This window comes from Lissotriton vulgaris, chromosome 9 (assembly GCF_964263255.1).
Source record: "Lissotriton vulgaris chromosome 9, aLisVul1.2, whole genome shotgun sequence".
In the NCBI taxonomy this organism is placed as follows: Eukaryota; Metazoa; Chordata; class Amphibia; order Caudata; family Salamandridae; genus Lissotriton; species Lissotriton vulgaris.
This window is the reverse complement of record NC_141697.1, coordinates 1,229,543,513-1,229,563,117: the sequence shown is the minus strand read 5'-3', so window position 1 is coordinate 1,229,563,117 and position 19,605 is coordinate 1,229,543,513. Positions and strand designations below refer to the sequence as shown.

The 19,605-nt window shown below is 47.4% G+C and overlaps 1 protein-coding gene across 2 annotated transcripts in view; it reads left to right on the top strand.

Moving 5' to 3' along the window:
• The window catches only part of IL17RC (interleukin 17 receptor C), a 208,340-nt gene extending 189,040 nt beyond the window's left edge, over nucleotides 1-19,300 (top strand). For both annotated transcript variants that reach the window (XM_086939372.1, XM_086939371.1), the window contains 3 exons: nucleotides 5,880-5,975; nucleotides 10,191-10,229; nucleotides 11,823-19,300. In XM_086939372.1, the coding sequence (XP_086795498.1) occupies nucleotides 5,880-5,975; nucleotides 10,191-10,229; nucleotides 11,823-12,511 (824 nt within the window). In that variant the 3' untranslated portion in view covers nucleotides 12,512-19,300. The remainder of the gene's footprint in view (nucleotides 1-5,879; nucleotides 5,976-10,190; nucleotides 10,230-11,822) is intronic.
• Nucleotides 19,301-19,605: the final 305 nt, after the last annotated feature.

Sequence of the window (19,605 nt, the reverse complement as noted above, 5' to 3'; positions counted from 1 at the left end):
AATTTCCTGCAGTTTTACTCACAAGAATTTTATTTTAGCGTTGCACCTGTGTGCTTGTTGCGGATTGGCATTTCTCCATGTAGGCGAAGTGCTGTCTGTGACACCTACAGAAGCAGTTTCTTATCTCGTATTCCCAACTTTTGAAAATATAGTGCTTGCTTACTTGGTGCCTGAATTCTCTGGAGGGCAATTGTGTTACATTAAAAGTGGTCCCTTTTATTTCTGTGTTGACTTGGGTTCCAACGACATGTTGATCAGGAATATTCATGTTGTATTCCCCGAGGCCTTATTGCGTATCAATAACTTTTGAAATTGAGAATGCTTTGCTATTGCAACTTTGCTCTGGAGCAGCCCTGATCAATGGGGATTTATTGGAGCATTCCCAATGTTATGCCACGCCTTTCCCCCTTTTTCCAGCAGAAGATTTCACTGTTTCTTTACCTGTGACATGTAGAGGGGAAGGGCTGCAAGAAAGCATTATTAGCATGAGAGCTGAACTCTGATTGGCCAGTAACAGGAGTAACTCGCTGAATCAGGATTTATTTTTCACTTGTAATGGCAGCTCTGCGGGTAACTGGTAGAATTTTCTTTCCCACTTCATCCGTGGATTTGCACTTCCAAGTGTTATTCTTTGCCTAAAAGTGTTCACCCCAGTGATATAGTGGACATGAATGAAGGCCGACCCCTACCAGCACTAGTGCTTCCTCCGTGACATACACCGGATCTGCCCAAGTTCAACCTGCCTGACAGGCGACTGGATCTGCCCTAGCTCAAACTGCCTGAAAACAAAGTTGCATCTTCCCTAACTCAACCTGCCTGACAGGTAATGGGATCTGCCCTAACTCAACCTGCCTAACATATAATCGGATCTGCTTTAACTCTACCTGCCTGAAATGTAATCGGATCTGCCCTAACTCTAACTGCCTGACATGTAATCGGATCTGCCCTAACTCTACCTGCCTGACATGTAATCGGATCTGCCCTAACTCTACCTGCCTGACATGTAATCGGATCTGCTCTAAATCTACCTGCTTGACATGTAATCGGATCTGCCCTAAGTCTAACAATCTGACATTTAATCAGATTTGCCCTAACTCTACCTGCCTGGCATGTAATCGGATCTGCCCTAACTCTACCTGCCTGACATGTAATTGGATCTTCCCTAAGTCTACCTGTCTGACATGTAATCGGATCTGCTTTAACTCTACCTGCCTGAAATGTAATCAGATCTGCCCTAACTCTAACTGCCTGACATGTAATTGCATCTTCCTTTACTCAACCTGCCTGACCTGTAATCGGATCTGCCCTAACTCTACCTGCCTGACATGTAATCGGATCTGCCCTAAATCTACCTGCTTGACAAGTAATTGGATGTACCCTAAATCTAGCAATCTGACATTTATTCGGATTTGCCCTAACTATAACTATCTGACATGTAATTGGATCTTCCCTAAGTCTACCTGCCTGACATGTAATCGGATCTGCTGTAACTCTACCTGCCTGACATGTAGTCGGATCTGCCCTAACTTTACCTGCCCGACATTTAATCGGATCTGCCCTAACTCTACCTTCCTGACATCTAACCTGCTCTAGCCTATCTCCTTTACTTATGGAACCCCCTTATTAAGAAATCGCCCAGCTTACTAAAAATCCAGTATCACAAAAAAAGTCTCTCAGTGAACAAAGTGGTTCTCCCTTCCTCCTTACATCAGTTTTCTTCTATCCTCTAGGGACTGATGTGAGCTGCAGAATATGTATGCATGTATGTATGTATGTTTGTATGTATGTATGTGTGTGTATATATGTATGTATGTATGTATGTATGTATGTATGACAAACCGAGCCCAAAGGCAACTGACACCTTGCTCAAGTGTCCGAGGCCTGGTTGTTGTCCTTACAGTGCACAGCAGAGACTTATAAGGCCTCCTTCCAGAAGGGGAATACACAGCGAAGACACAACCGGCCCGTTAATGCGGAAAACACAACTTTATTAGAGTCAAAATCACACACAAGACATAAAACAGGAGAGAGATAGGAGTATTCTCCCGAAGCAAGTATACAAATATTTGAAGAAGGACAGAAATGTATATGCTCATGAATGGCTCCACAAGACAATATCTGGAAGTGGATTAGGAAGTCGGTGTAGCGGAGAACAACAACTTTTAAACTGCTAGTAGGGTCAACCATCTGAGGTTTGAAAGGACTCTGTATGAAAACAGCATAGGACAAAATATTCAGTGATTGAATATTCTGTAATAGTTCACTCACTCGTGCAAAGGTGATGGGATGTTGGCCACAGACTGCTCAAACTGTTTCCCGCCACCTACACCCACAAAGGCAGTGGGCTCCGCTTCTTGGGTTAGGACTAGGGGTGGGCGGCCAGCTACGCTCCGTGCACGGAGTGTGCGTAGTGCCGCCTACTCCGCATTTTGCGGAGCTGGCGGAGCCAGGCGGCACTACGCACGCTCCGCAGACGGAGCGTAGCTGGCCGCCACCCGCCTCCCTCCCGCCCTCCCTAAATACTTTCAAATAGAGGAATGCAATAATTTAAAAAGCACTTACCTTGCCGCCGCTGCCCGCCGCGTCCCCGGGGCTCGTTATCTTCCGTCTTCCGTCTTCTTCAGTAATGCGCATGCGCGGGCGGCCGCGCATGCGCATTTCCGCGCATGCGCATTACTAAAGAATACGGAAGATAGCGAGCCCCGGGGACGCGGCGGGCAGCGGCGGCAAGGTAAGTGCTTTTTAAATAATTTCATTCCTTTATTTGAAAGTATTTAGGGAGGGCGGGAGGGAGGCGGGTGGCGGGGCTGGCGGCCAGTGGTTTTGCGGAGTGGGGCTACGCGGAGTGCGGAGGTGGGCGTAGTTTCTCGCCCACTTCGCGTAGCTCTGCGAAGCCCCACTCCGCCAACTCCGCCCAGGGCTAGTTAGGACCTAACATATTTACTTCACATCAAACGATATGGTAGAGCAACCACTGCAGAACTTTCACCTTGCACCATGCACATATAGCAAAATACACATAAAATGTGAACACGATTAAGCTAAATTGCACATACCCTGTTTACATCCCCCTTCCTAGGCAGCCTAGTGCAGAAAGACAGACTGACACATTTATAAATCAAACAGCCCTGACACCACCAGAGGCTGCATAGCACATTGTTCCCTTCCAGCAGTGCTCAATTTGAGCCTGTTATTTGTGGTGCTCGGCACCAGCACTTAATTATCAACACCAGCGCTTTTGACAGTCTGCCACAAGGTGGTGCTGTCTGGCTAATTTAGAGATGACCACAGCGACAGTTAATTATTTGTTCAATATACAATAAAGATTACTATTACCTGCCACCCAGGCCACTTTCATAGCTTTGGGGTCCTGGAATAGTGTGAATTGTCACACTTGTAGGAGTGTGATGGTTAGTAGTTGTGTAGGTGCTGTGATGGTAGCGCTGGCCGGGGTATTGTGTGGTGCAAGCTGCAGTGGCCTCCTGACCAGAGTACTGGCACTTATGTTTTTTACAAATAAAGTGCTGCCTGCCAGTAGCATCCCTTGGCTCTTAGTCACACCCCACATAATCTTGGGGGTACCTGAGGTAGAGCTAGAAGGGTATGGCCACCAGCAGGTCAGATCTCCTTCCTCCCAGCCTTACCGCTGAAAAGCTTCTCCCAAAGGAGGAGACTATCTGGGCAGGCTAGAGCCCTCAAGAAAAACAGGGGCATATTACCAAGCATAAGCGATAATTATCGCTAAGCTTGGTTAGCGGCAATAATGTTATCGCCGTGCCTCGCCTATTTTTATCGCTTAGAAACCTTGCTATTATCAAGGTTTATCTCCTAAGCGATAAAAATCGGCCGAAATGCATGAATATCGATGAAAAGTCCGCGATATTCATGCATTACCGAGCTAATGCTCTTAGCCATGTTATCCACCTCCCATTGGATAACATGGCTAAGGACTGCTCAGGGCAGGTGTTAGCTTTTGGAGATATTCACGCTCAGCGCGAATATTTCCAAAAGTTGGTAATCGGAGATAGCGATGTCAGCGACTGTTTTCAGTCGCTAACATCTTGGCACTCCCACTTTGCATGTCATTAGCGATAATTATCGCTGACATGCAAAGTGGGCCCCTAAATGCCCGCTATCACCTACAAGCTGTCGCTAACTGGTGTTAGCGACAGTTTGGTAATAGGGCGATGAAATTATCGCTGCATTAGCGGGGAAAAAGTCCCACTAATGCGGCGATAATGGCCCTTGGTAATATGCCCCACAGTGCCTTGATTCAGTGGGTGGTGAACTCCCCTCGGCCGATGGAGTCTACAGAGTTTTTCAAACTGGCGCACTCGTAGAGACTCACCAGTCTGTGCTCTGCCTCCCTCTGTGCAGCCTCTGCTGGCGGGGACGGGGTGTGTTCTGGGCAGCGGGTCAGCAGTGGCACTTCCTGTTTGTGATACGGGACTTTGCTCTGCCCCTGCTGCTGTCCCAGGAAGTGCTCAGACTCCGCCGCAGCTTGCTCCCTCTGAGACTTTAACTAAGCTTCCCTGGTTGGATCCCGCTCTTGCAGGATGTGACATGAGCATGACACCCCATACCTAGGAGCCCCCACCCCACAGACAGCCCCATTTGACCTGTGGAAGAGGGTCCTGCATGAGCAACATGGCAGCCTCACCCGTGACTGCAAGGGGGATCCCCAGCCAGTTGGATTGCCTCATCTATGCCGGTAGGCAGAGTTCAGTCATGCATGGGACTGGAGGGTGTTGCTGGGCTCGGGTGTGCAGCCGGGGTCTCCTTCAGACATGCCCCCACTTGCAAGCAGAATTTTCTTTGCATGTGTTGGTGCATTTAGGGAAGGGGTCTGTGTGTCTGAGGACTGACTGCACGCCACACCATCTTGTTTTGAGACTGTGCCAGAAACGCACGCACTGAGTTTGGTGTGATTGACAAGATGTCATTTGTTAATATTTTTTGTGTTGTTGACTTTAGTAGTGTTCGTGCGCACTCCACCAGCTTGCGAAACTCCGCGGAATTCCACAGAATTTTTCTGTAACTCTGCAGATTTCCATGGAGTAAAACTCAGCGAGCACTGCCTACCCCTGTGACATATGACAGTGGGAATCGATTCGAAGCTGTGATGCATCATTTACTGTATAAGTCTTTGAGCATTTAAAAAAATATATATATATTTCTGTCAAAATTGAGATTCCTGTGAATCATTTTGAGACTACTTGGCCAGTTTCTGAAGGAAATGCCCTCCTATTGCCTTGACATTAAGGGCATATTATCAAGAACTCCTAAATGCCTTCTGTGAATACCAAAAGTCCTAAAGTTAGGATTTTTCTCAGATTAGGAGTAGTAAAGTTAGGAGTCCTAACTTTAGGACTCCTAAATGCCTTCTGTGAATACCGAAAGTCTTAAAGTTAGGATTTTTCTCAGTTTAGGAGTCCTAAAGTTAGGAGTTCTAACTTTAGGATTCCGAAATGCCTTCTGTGAATACCGAAAGTCTTAAAGTTTATATTTTTCTCAGTTTAGGAGTCCTAAAGTTAGGAGTCGTAACTTCAGGACTCCTAAATGCTTCTGTGAATACCGAAAGTCTTAAAGTTAGGATTTTTCTAAGTTTACTACTCCTAAACTGAGAAAAATCCTAACTTTAAGACTTTTGGCATTCACAGAAGGCATTTTGGAGTCCTAAAGTTAGGACTCTTAACTTCTGTGAATACCGAAATTAGTAAGTGCCTTCTGTGAATACCAAAATGGTAGTAAGTTTAGGATTTTGTCTTAAGTTAGTTCTGTGAATCGGGCCCAGGGTCATTTATGGGGAGCACTGTGACCCAAAAGATTCCATATGCTGTGTTCTTTCAGGTAATTAAATACCTTTATTCCCCTGACAGATGTCCGGCAGCACTGGCCGCTCGTGTGGGTGGCCTCCCTCATGACCACGTGCTCCATCCTGCTGCTTCTAGTGTTGAAGAAAAAGGAGCTGAAAGGTAAGACACCCCCATGTCTGGGAACCCTCCTTCTGTCCACACATCCACAGGGCCCAACCCTTCCCACGGAGTTTAAAATACGTAAGAGAAACAACTATGGACCTTATTTTGAGTCTGGGAGGTGGCCAGCCACCGACAAATCAGTGGTGGGCCTCACCTTCAATTATCCAGTGGGAGTCTGCCCCTTCTGTAGGTAGCCAGGCAAGGATGCTGTTGAAACAGGCAATCCGCCCGAGCTGGAGATGCACTCTTAGCGCTCCTGAAGGCCAGTCTAGTCTCCACGCTGATGCTGCCCCCTCGACCTAGCTGGATGCCAGTGAAGTCTCCATGTTGATGCTGCCCCCTCGACCCAGCTGAATGCCAGTCTAGCCTCCACACTGATGCTGCCCCCTCGACCCAGCTGAATGCCAGTCAAGTCTCGAAGCTGATGCTGCCCCCTCGACCCAGCTGAATGCCAGTCTAGCCTCCACACTGATGCTGCCCCCTCGACCCAGCTGAATGCCACTCTAGCCTCCACGCTGATGCTGCCCTCTCGACCCAGCTGAATGCCAGTCTAGCCTCCACACTGATGCTGCCCCCTCGACCCAGCTGAATGCCACTCTAGCCTCCACGCTGATGCTGCCCTCTCGACCCAGCTGAATGCCAGTCTAGCCTCCACGCTGATGCTGCCCTCTCGACCCAGCTGAATGCCAGTCAAGTCTCGAAGCTGATGCTGCCCCCTCGACCCAGCTGAATGATAGTCTAGCCTTCACGCTGATGCTGCCCTCTCGACCCAGCTGAATGCCAGTCTAGCCTCCACGTTGATACTGCCCTCTTAACCCAGCTGAATGCCAGTCTATACTCCACGCTGATGCTGCCCCCTCGACCTAGCTGAATGCCAGTCAAGTCTCGAAGCTGATGTTGCCCTCTCGACCCAGCTGAATGCCAGTCAAGTCTCCATGTTGATACTGCCCTCTTAACCCAGCTGAATGCCAGTCAAGTCTCCACGCTGATGCTGCCCCCTCGACCCAGCTGAATGCCAGTCAAGTCTCGAAGCTGATGCTGCCCCCTCGACCCAGCTGAATGCCAGTCTAGCCTCCACACTGATGCTGCCCCCTCGACCCAGCTGAATGCCAGTCTAGCCTCCACGTTGATACTGCCCTCTTAACCCAGCTGAACGCCAGTCTAGCCGCCACGCTGATGCTGCCCCCTCGACCTAGCTGAATGCCAGTCAAGTCTCCACGCTGATGCTGCCCCCTCGACCTAGCTGAATGCCACTCAGCCTCCACGCTGATGCTGCCCTCTCGACCCAGCTGAATGGCAGTCTAGCCCAGTCACGGCCGGCATGACTCGCGGGTGGGGGGGCAGGAGGGGGTTGTGCAGGGGGGTTCATTTCCCTCTTCTCCCCTAAGCCAATCACAATGCTGCAATGGCAACGTTGTGATTGGCTAGGACGCCAACCCCACAGGCATCTATGGGGAGGCCATTTTCTCTATGTAGTCTGCATGCAGCCTCATAGAGAAAATGCAGTGTGCATGACTGGTTTGGTCAGCCCTGGGGCCGACCAAACAGTCAGCACCCACAACAGTGGGCAAGCCACTCCCCCTCTGCCTGGAGCAGGAACGCCCACCCCCAACCAAACCCAGCCCTTTGCTTTCCCGCAGTGCGAGAAGCAAAAACATAAAATGGTATTCATACTACCATTTTATGTTTCTGCTACTCGTACTGCGAGAAAGCAGTGGGGCTACGATCCTCCGCCCATGTGGAGAAGCCGACCCTGGTCTAGCCTCCACGCCGATGCTGCCCTCTCGACATTGTTTGTCTTTCTCAGCATGAAACAGCCAATGTAGTGGTTTGCTGCCAAGCCAGAAAAAGCGAATATCCCTAATGCATAGGTAGTTTTGTCCCTGCATGTCGGTTACGTTTTTTATTTTCCTGTTTATAACTGAAAAGAAAAATCAGTGGCATTTGCCGCTGTGAACTGGCAGCTCTGTGGCACACAGGCCATCAGGAGAACTTTGGGTGTGTCAAGGCGGCAATCGGGCAGATTTATGGCAGACTGCCACTACACTAGACCCTAACTGCCCACCTTTGATTCTCCTTCATATTGAAAAACATTTGGCATTCACCAGATCTTGGCACTGGCCAAGCCACCTAGCCGTTGAGTTTGCGTGTGGACTCGAGGAGCTCTCGCCTCATCTTCCTTAATGATCAGTTTTGTGGTGGAATCAAATTGAAGCTGCGCCTCAGTTTTTTTTATCAATCAAAACTAAAAACAATTAGCAACCGCTGAACCATGAGTGTTTAAAATGTAATTTAAAATTATGTTTATGTTTGCTTCAAAGAAATTTGCAAAGGAAGCCAAACAAATGTCCTGGTGGAATGCCTGAGGCTTGTTTGTTCCATCATATCTAGACATGGGCAGAATTTAGATTACGCAGGAGTAAATATAATATTTTCGGTGATTTCATGTGACTCTTTGATGCAGAATTACTGATAATTACGTGATTACACCTGTTTGCATAGTAAGAGTAATATTGGGGAGGGAAAAATCCTACTGCAAGAGCACATTTAACAGCTGCAAGCAGAGGTCTCACCGTATGCAGAGGTCACACCGTATGCAGAGGTCACACCGTATGCAGGGGTCACACCGTATGCAGAGGTCACACCGTATGCAGAGGTCACACCGTATGCAGAGGTCACACCGTATGTTTTGCTTCATTTAGCGCTGTTTGTTAGCTCAAACTGCATCCTCACACCCATTTTGGATACAGGGGTGTATTTTGCGCTAAGAAAATAACACTAAATGCCTGTAGTAAATTGCAGGAAAATCCTACTCCAAGGGCCCATTTAGATGCCCTCTATTCATGTTCTGTTGATTTAGCGCTATTTCTTAGAGAAAAAAAAGCCTTACATCCTTTTTGAATGCGAGGGGGCATTCATGTGCTAAGAAATGGTGCTAAACGCTGAATTACTCCCACGTAATTTTGCAGAATTCTTAGGTATTTCAGCATGATTACACTATATGGAATTACGTGAGTTACGCCCACCCCTAAACTTATCGTTTGGCCAACAGGGCTCCCTTCTGACTCAAATTCTTGATTTTACTGTCCGGAACTGAGTTCCGATTCAGCCGAGACCAGACAGATGGGCTGTAGCAGCTAGACCTGTAGCTCCTATCTGTACCCCAACGTGGGAGTATTACGTTATTTATTTTACATTAAATACAAAAATGCATTTTCAATTTGAGGAATCAGTTGCTGGTGGTTCTCCCTTATCAGTTCCAGGGAGTTCCTAATGTGTGCCACGATCGGAAATCAATATTCTAGTTTCATTCCTAACTTATCCAACTGGCCAGAATTTCTTATAACCTATTGTGCGGGTCAGCTCGTTATTACGCCAGTAATGTGTGTGTGGAAGGGGTGAACCGCTTTGGGTCACTGTGAGCAGAGTCCAGTGGTTCCTCTGCTCCCAGGGTCCTGCTAAGAAGGGAAACTCCTGGTTTCATCCTTTGGCATTCTAGGCCAATGACAGCCAGTGTGTATTTGTGACTGGCGCGCTACCTTCGGAAACAAGTCATCTCTTCGCTGAACCTCTTACCTTCTTGTTGGATCATGTCTCTCTGCAGCCCTAACCTCCTTCCTACCTCCTGTAGAATCACGGGCCTGGTGCCTTCCCCATTGGGAACTTCTTCCAACAAACACAGGGAGAGGGGGGCTGGCCCCCCTATAACACCATGTAATTGTACGTCTGTGTCACCATTCTTACTGCAAAATAAATTCCTGCTCTAGCTTTTTAATGATCCGTTCCTACAAACAAAACAGAAAACAGACTTTCCCCCTTCCCGCTTCCATGACGCGCCCTCAACGCAGCCCCTCCTGCCAGGGGCGGGACAAGGGTCCTTTCTCTGTAGCCGAATGGGGCAGATACATGTTTGAATGCCTTATAAGGATGTGTTCTATAACCTTCAATGCATGGCTTATAATAAAGTTAAATTGACCATAACGTGAAATGCTTTGAAACTACATTCCTCCTCTTTCCGGAATAAGTGGGTGGCTTATTTTCAAATGGGGAGCTGCTACAACACAGCTGGGCGGGAATTGTGCAGCTGGTGAAGACCGAAATGTGTGCTCCTTAAAGTCCATCTCTCCCCTTTTGTTTCCCCCATCCCAGTATTACTTTTTCGTTTTTGTTAAAGCTGTTACAAACCTATTTCTTTCTCTCTTCATAAAACAGGTTGTGTGCATTCTCTGAAGATAGACTGTAGCTCCAAAGGTAAGCAGGGAGGTGTGTCATGCGTGTCCATGTCACATGTGTGCGTCGTTGTGTGTTCATGTATTGTCTATATCCGCCTTTTCTGTGTTCTAGAAATGGGACATGTGGCTATGGGAATATGTCCCTCTCAAGGCATTCCAGGGTTGGTTTCTGTTAGTGGGGCTGAGGCAGTCATTGGCCTCTTGCTCCAGTGCTCAAGGTTTGATGCCCATGCTATTTTAGAGAAGGGAAGCCCAGGGGCTCTGAGCAGAGCTGCAGAGAGGGGTAAGCGGGGACTCATTGCCCCCCCCTGACTCTTATACTGCTCCACTATGGCATATGGGGCACTTGTAACCCAGCTTTCCCTCGAACACCAGGGCCAAGCATTGTTTTCAAGAGAGGGAGAAACACTCAGAAAGTCATGTAAATAATTAAAGGAACACAACAGTGTTTTAGGCAGGCGGGTGACGTCTGCGAATACTTAACATGTCCGGAGGAGTTCAAAGTGTAAGAATTGTTATTAAGTTGTCTATAGGGTTCGAGGGATGCTGTTCAACTGAGCTGGCATTCCCTCTCCGAAACACTGGATGCTGTAGTCCCCTGCAGCGCTGCCGACCCAGTCATGGGTAAAGTGTGGCTGCCAGGCACGGTGGGTCAGTGTCCTGCTAGAGTCGTTCACCTAGCGTGTGCAAGCAAGGGTGGGAAGCAGACACAGATTGTGGCTGCATCATTGTACATCACTGCACTACTTGAGATCAGCCATCAAAAGCTTATCCTGCCACTGAAAACTGTAACAAAGAATCCCTGTGGGAAGGTCTGGCATGTGTGGCCACGCTCCTGGACAGTACGACAGGTTCCAACCATATCCTGTTGTCCCACAAGACACGGAATATCCGGTTGTTTCATGGACCTGGTGTGCTTGCAATGACCGGTTGTAGTTTCTTGGGTTTTGCGCTACATAATAGTCATGAGAGACTGATTAAGGCGCCTGTGATTAAGAAGACATGATTTCTTCAACGACAACTGTTCTCCTTGTTAACTTTACTCATCTCTAGTCGTTGGTGGATGTACGTATGTTCTCAACTGAAGACTCTAGCATACCTCTTAGCATAAGGCCTCTCGAAGTCACATCAGAGGGTTGGTAAATACAATGAGAGGGTGAGTTTGCCATGGTGAAGACATCTCTTCCTTGGGTTGCCCGGGACCAAAGCCCCCGACATATCATAGGCGATCTGAAGAACCTCTCAGCTATGATGTCATTAAATGACACACCTCATTTACAAAGCAGAAACCATTTATTTTCCACAAATTGCACAATATGTACAGCATTGCAATTCTGGAAACTAATCATTTTCTACAGATGTTGCTGCTCCCTAACCTTCTGATGTGTAGCACCCAAAAGGGTGTCTCTATAGACTGTACCAGTGTGAATATTAAATAATGTCATGTCACATACCACTCTGCTCCACCCCACGCTACACCAAACTCAAACCCTACTCGACTTCCCACACAGGTGTGAAAAACTGTGAAAGATGTGTGAGTGAACAGCTGTATTCAATGAGGTTAAAGGTGTTTCCCCAACCTGTTCACATTCTTCTTTTTTTTCATCTACAGGACTATTCCAGAATCGTAAGATCTTGCTCCTGTATTCGCCGGACCACGACTCCTTCAAGATACTCATCGAGACCCTTGCTTCTTCTCTCAAGGACCTCCATCTGTCGGTTGTCGTTGACCTCTGGCACCGTGGGGACCTGGATAACCTTGGCCCCATGCAGTGGTTCCACCGTCAGCGGCTGCAGGTCATAGAAGAGGGTGGGGTCATTGTCCTGATATTTTCCAAACGGGCCCTGACCATATGCGATGAATGGTTTCAATCCAAGCCAAGGGCGCCTGGACCTGTGTCCTGGGAGGATCCGCACAGCGCATTTTCCACTGCATTGAACTGCGTCCTGCCAGATTTCCTTGAAGGGCGGTCCTCTGGCCGCTATGTGGTGGCATGCTTTGAGGATCTCTTGAACCGGAAAGACATCCCTGACATTTTCCAGCGGGTTCCTGTGTTTTCATTACCTTCGCAGGTGACTGATTTCCTAGTAACATTGTCTAACAGGGGTCACACGTTACCCAAGAAGAGCTTGTTGAAGGGGGAGTCTCAGAAAATGAGTAGCCGGCTTCGGCATGCCATCAATCGTTGTCGAACAGAGGAGAGCGAAGAGCCTTCAAAGTGTCAGTGGGCAGATGCATCATCGGAGACATCTTCGTCCGACTATAGTAGGGACAGTCTGGAATTGCACCATCTACTTTAAAGTTGGAGGTTTCTTGTGATGACATTTCCCACTCAGAGAGGCTCTGGAAACTTCCAAGTAATTGCATCATCTTCTCCTTGGGATAGTCACACCATGCGGTGTGCACCTGGCAAGGATGAGTTCTAGATCCCAGCATTGTGTGCGCCATACAGCATCCTCCGAGCATTCATTCTGCACCGGAGCAGTACAAGGAGGAGACAGTATAGTGGCACCATGCGAACAGCCAATGCAGTTTCACATGACAAGGCAATCTGTCCCAGACACTCTATGGATGGGTTTAAACCAATAAGGAGTGTTCTGGTGATAGAGAGCTCGCTCGCGTGGACCGCAACATAAAGCATGAAGTGGGTGTGTTCCTGTTCATGCCGGGTCTCAAGAGAGACAGTAATGTTCTCAGGCATAGCTGGTGTGTTTACAAGTGTCACTTGAGTGATGGGTAGGTATTTAAGAACGCCTTGACTGATCCTGAACTCCAGATTCCAGAGATATTGCTGCATTTGCTGAAGAAGCTCAGGGTGATTTCTGGGACTGTTATGGTTTCAATGTGGAGCACGTCCGCATGGTAAGATGTGGAGATGGCTGCTGAGCATATGTTGGCCAGGACTGCTTAATAATCCTTGTTCAAGGTGAGGATTCTTGCCCTGGCTCTATCTCATCAAATAAGTGTCTTATCACATCCTCTGGATGGAAACCTGATGGTTTCCTGCCTGGAAAAGACCTTGTCCAAGTGATAGGGGTAAACGTCTGAGTCCAGAATTGACTTTGTGGTCACAGTCAGTGTGACAAGTTGACATCTAGAAGCTACACTTGATATTAAAGTGACCTTTATTATTTATCAAACGTCCACCATTGTAAAGGCACAAAGAGGCCTCAAGGTGGTCAGACAGCAGGGAGAAAGTGACATTTCACAAAGCATTGAAAATGCAGAGGAGTGAGATCTGGAAGAAGATCCAAATACCTCAATCTCCAGATGTCATCACGCGCCAGGAAATGGGCATTACGTATGAGGCTGATGTACTGTTCTGCCAATGTTTTTATGACCGTATTACATCTGGGTCAGCAGCTGAGCTAGGGTTGTGACTTTGCACTACGACAGGCGTGTAAAGCTTCATGCCTGGAGGACCCAATCAGATGAAGGATTATTGGAGGGTGACTCACAAGCATCACATAAAGAGCTGCTACACCCCCACACAATCAAGCACATGGACTGCAAGTACTCACCCACACCTGTGTGAACAGTCCCATGAGCGCACCAGGCACACATCGAATTTCCTCTGTGGTTTCCTTTCAGTAGATGTCATATTTATATGTTTGTCTGCGTGAAACAGCTCTCTTAATAGGCTGCATGTCTTTCTGTGTTTTAGGGCATCACTGTGTTTTAGAGACCACAGGGTCCCTAGAGTAAACAGAGTGTCCATTTTTGTTTACATTTAGTTCTCATTTTTAAAAAGTTTTTTCCTCACTTGATGCACTGTCTACAGAATATAGCAAAAGAAATATTTTTGCATATTTTACCACAATGGATGACCATAAGATACTGTGAAAACTTACCCACCGCCCCTCTTTGATTGTCTTCTAGTGTTGTACACTCTTGATACCTCTCAACCCCAGGCTTGTCTCCCAATATGTAGCAAATTATTAATTATTATTATGTGTAGCTTTCTTCCTCCCTAATATCTCCACAGACCCAGCTCCGGGTGTTTAGTTTTGTTTTGTTAGACCTTTTCATCCATCTGAATAGACGACTTCCAGAGTTAACAAGAGAGATATTGTTGAGTCTCCTATTGAAGACTCTTGGCAACTACCTGCATTCTACCAAAACTTGATTTCCATCCATAATATCATCCCAATTGAAGTTCCTGTTGCTATCAGCTCCTAGGCCTTTCTATATATAACATATGGAAAGCCATTGGCTGGAAATAAGGTATTATGTTTTCTTGTTGAGCTCAGCCCACAGTCTCTCAACACTGCACGAGTCAACCAAGCTTCACATCTCTCATCTCATTGGCCAGTCTCGATGAAGAAGCATATCCCCGCTCACTTAACAATGGATAGTAAATACTTCTGGTTCATTGAAAGATGGTCAGTACTTTACTGCAAGTAACAGGAGAAGTCGCTGTATCTTGTGCTGTCTCCAATAACTTATTCTGCTGACCCAAGAAGGAGAAAGGGCTAAGGAACAATGACACTATTTACAACTAGGGTCCATTCAGGTGACTATTGGCACAGTTTCCAGCTCGGGACTTTCACTTGACAGAATAGTGCATTCTGGGTGTCAATCAATCAATCAGGGTTTGTATCGTGTGGCTGCTTCACCCTCGAGGGTCTCGAGGCCCTGTGGGGTCCTGCTCCGGGATCCCACTGCCTGGACCTCTTGGTTGAACATCCAGGTCTTAAGGTCCTTCCTGAACTGTTGGAGGGACGGAGCTGCTCTGAGGTGTTGGGGGAGGGTGTTCCAGGTCTTAGCCCCCAGGTGGTAGAAGGAGCGGCCTCCACTGTTCACCTGAAAAATGCGCTGGGCAGCTGCTAGGGAGAGGGATCTGGAACGGAGTTCCCTGGTATGTTGGTGGAAATTCACTCGTTTGTTTGTAGGTTCAGTGGTCCTTCATTGTGTAGTGCTTTGTAAGCATGGGTGAGCATCTTGAACTGAATCTCTTCGCGACTGGAGGCCAATGGAGTTTCCGGAGGTGTGGGGTGAAGTGCATCTGTCTGGGGTGGTCGAGCATGAGCCTGGCTGCTGTGTTCTAGATGGTCTGGAGTCTCCTCAAGAGTTGACCGGTGATTCCTACATAGAGAGAGTTGCTGTAGTCGAGTCTGCTAGTGACGAAAGCTTGCATGACAGTTTGCCAGGTGTGGGGCAGGAGCAACCTGAAGATCTTCCGGAGCATTCGGAGGGTGAGGAAGCAAGTAGAGGAGACCGCACTGACCTGCTACTTCATGGAAGCTGGCTGTCGAGGATGATGCCGAGGATGCTGGCTTGTTCGTTGGGTTTGTGGGTAGGGCCCAGCTCAGGTGGCCACCATTCATTGTTCCATAGGGTGTCTTTGCATTTCCCAAAGATGAGAACTTCTGTCTTGTCTGTGTTGAGTTTGAGACAGTTGTTGTTCATCCATGTGGCCACATCCTTCATGCATCTTTGGAACCTGTCCTTGATGGTCGTTGGGTCGTTTGTCAGGGAGAGGATGAGCTGGGTGTCATCGGCATAGGAGATGATGTCCATAGCTCTTCATGATGTATACCTCCCAGGGGTGGCATGTATACCTTGAAGAGGGTTGGGCTGAGGCGTGAGCCTTGAGGTACACAGTGGGTAATGTTCTTAGGGAGCGAGGAGTAGGGAGGGACGATGATCTTCTGCATCCTTCCTGTGAGGGACAAAGCAATTCACTTGAGGGCTGCTTTTTGGATTCCTATCTGGTGGAGTCTGTCGACCAATGTGTGGTGGGACATGGTGTCGAAGGCTGCTTTGGAGGTTGAGGGCTGCTGTTTCTCTGTGGTCTACCAGCATTCTGATGTCGTCCGTGGCTGCGATTAGAGCTGTCTCTGTGCTGTGGTTTGCACTGAAGCTGGCCTGGGAGGAGACCAGAAGGTTGTGATTCTCCAGATGTCTGGTTAGTTGGATGTTGATAGCTTTCTTGATGACCTTTGCAGGGAAGGAGAGCCGGGAGATGGGTCTGTAGCTCTTGAGTTCTCCTGGGTCCGCGGATGTTTATTTCCACAACTGCTTCACGTCGGCATGTTTCCATTTCTGGGGAAAATGGGCCATGGTGACCGAGGAGTTGAGGACCTTGGTGAGTTCTTTGCAGATGGGATGATTGCCAAGGTTGAATGTGTAGTGGGGGCAAGGGTCTGATGGAGCTTCGAAGTGGATGGATCTCATGATGAAGGCCGTTTCCTTTGTGGTGAAGGTGTTCCACGAGGTGAGCTGGTGTGGGTGTGTGTCGGACCCCGTGAGAAGGTAGATGTTGTCCTTGGTGGGGTGTTAACGTGGAAAGTCTTGGTAGATGGTGTTGATTTTGTTTTGGGAAAAGTCTTAGAGGATGTGGCAGAGGGCTTGAGGGGGGTGTGATGTTGTTTTCGGTTGCTGATGGGTTGGTGAACTCCTTGATTATGTTGAACATTTCCTTGCTGGTGCTGGATCTGTCATTGATGTCTCGGCTACGACGGTCTTCTTGGTGTTTTTCAAGAGGTGGTGGTAGCTGTTGAGGGCATCTTTGAATAGTTTTAGGTCCTTGAGGGTCTTACTGGTGTGCTTCTTCTTTCCTTCAGTCTGTAGTCACGTTTCTGGGTTTTCAGCTCTGCCGTAAACCGTGTGCGGTTTTCATGTTCGTTCCTTGGGGTTGGTGGGTGTTGTAGTTTCGCTTTGCTTCCAGTGTGTTAATTTGAGTATCACAACTGAAAACAAGTATTTGTTGGTGAATGGTTCAGGACTGAAGACAGTGTCTATAGTAACCTGAAGTGTGATCACTCTGTTTACAAGAGTGCCTGCAAACTACATACTAGTGTCAGCAGTGTGAGCTTGAACCCACTGAGCTTCTTTGGAAGTTGCTGCTCACGCTGTTTTCTTGTCTCTTGACTATCTTGGATATGTAAAGTTTTTGGCTGCTAATAACTCCATCTCTAATTAAAAAGTTTTATGGGGCTGCACAAATAATATTTCCTTGGATACTGACACACAAGGAGAAATTATGCATGATAGTGTCCTACAGAAAATCCATTTCACTCCGTCAAATATTTTTTTCAGAAATGAGGCACAGGATTATAATTCTTTCTCCTATGCCTGGGCCAAAAAAACTTTGATCATTAGGGCGCAGCTCCTTACCAGGTCATAAAAGAAGGCCTGTTCTTTAGTTCAATATTTAACAGCACTCATTCTTAAAGTCTGGTCAGAGATCTGGCGGATATTTTCAAAACAAGGTTTAAGAAGTGATGTGTGTTAAACAGAAGAACACTGGGCATGAGCCATACCATCCTTAAGGATTGCTAAGATCCGTGCTGGCTCCATCCATCTGAGCGAAGGGTTTCCCTAGAAGCATTCTATAAAGAGCGTCACCAGCCTCAGGGCTGCTGCTTCTTTGCATTTCTCGTGAAATGCAAAGCTTGCCTTCCTCAGGGGAGTTCACCAGAGTAAGACATCCTCCTGCCTTACACTTTGACTCTGAACATGTGTCTACCAATATGTATGTGTTGCCAGTGCTTAATTTGAGCCGGAGGTTTCTGGTGCCGAGCACCAGCACTTAATTGTCAACACCGGCACTAAATTGTCAACACTGGCACTTATGACAGCTGCCACATGGTGGCACTGTTTGTGTAATTTAGAAATGAGCAGAACAACAGATGTTTATTGATTCAATATACATTAAAATCAATTAATACTTGATGCCCAAGCCATTCTTATAGATTTTGGTGCCTCAAACAGTCTGAAATATCACACTGGTAGGAATGTGATGGCAGTAGTTGTGTTAGTACTATCACTGGCAGTGACAATGGGTGGTACAAGCTACGGTGGTCCCTTGGCAAGGGCCCTGCCACTTTTTTTTTTTTACAAATCAAGCCCTGTGTGCTGCTCAGGTGTTCCATAACAGGGCCATCGCAGAAGGGTTTTAACATCATGTTTGTACCATCCTCTTTGCCAAACACTGTTTTTGTAAACAAGACGGGCGCTTCAGGTGAGTGCGCGTATGGTTGTGTATAGAGGTGTCGTGACCTTTGGTGAAATGACCATATCTACTGACCGGGCAGTGCGCGTCATGGGATTCGAGGGCTGCATAAGACAAGAGTCAGGAGCATGGTGGCTCACTTCTTAGTTCTTTCAAAACCATTAACCTTGCACTGTTTGCACTGCACAAAAACATGTCTAAATGCATTTGTGTATTGTGTGCTGCAGGGATGGGGAAGGAAGCGAAAAGAACTGCGGCAAACCCAAGTGTGGCATCAGGGCAAAGTATGTCACAAACTGATTTTCGTGTTGACATAATAAAATGGAACCGTGATGTCTACTTTTCACAGGTGAAAAGATGGTGTTGTTGGGGATATATCGATTTGTTCCATATTTTGTTTCTAAATAGCAAAAATAGCATAACATAACACACAAACAGTTTTATAATGTGTAAACATCTTACATTTGTGTCGTGAAGCTTCTAGAATCCATGTACTCAGATTTTGCTCTGGTGGAAGCATCTTTCTGCAGGATGGACTGGAATGAAATGTCTCTGCTCCTTTCTTTATTCTTCAAGAAACAAAACAGTGGGACATGGATTTACCTTGTGTCTGTCCTGTCCAGAGTTACTGTGATGTGCCCCAGGCGGCAGTAAGATCCTGACCTGCCCTTTGATGAGTCTCAGTGGCCACTGCCAACACCCACCCAACCCTCCAAGCCGGCCAGTAGTCTGTCTGGAGAGTTTTTGCACTTTTGAAGAGGACACTCGTGGGGTGCCCTTTAAACGCCCCCCCCCCCCTCCTGCCTACTTGGCAGGCGATATTGAATGTGATGGCGATAGTTTGACGTGCGAAAAAGTTGTTGCAGGGGCACACGTGGCATCAGGGGCTTTACACAGATGCATTGTTTGCCTTCATAAAGCTGGTGCTCGCAGGGCTTGCTGTGATACTGACACAATCTGCTCACAACCTCAGCTGAGACGCTCACTCTGCTGCACTGTGGAAGGAAGTGTGTGTTAACTGTGGGTCCACTTCAAAGAGTGTGTTCTTTTCATGCATCCTGCCTGGATTATTTTTATACTCATTAAACTAAAGAAAGGTCTCTTTCATAAATTATCAATTTTCATGACCTTGCAGACTCTGTCTTCATTTCATATCTGTTCTGCTTTTCTAACTGAACAAGGAGCAAGAGGGAAGAATTAAAAGATGAGCCTCGGGGGCGGGAGGAGGGGGGGGGGGGGCTATTGCATTTATAACATCCTTTCGACTTAAATTGGCTGCAAAGTCATACGGCCGCTCATGGAATAGTGCAATACTTTGTGTACCAGGAAAACTTGAGCCTCAACAGGTGGATTTGGGGTTCTCCCGCCACAAGATAATTAAGAAAATAAAAAAAATCCATGACAAAGCTGCATTTTTAGCACAATGCCTTAATAGTT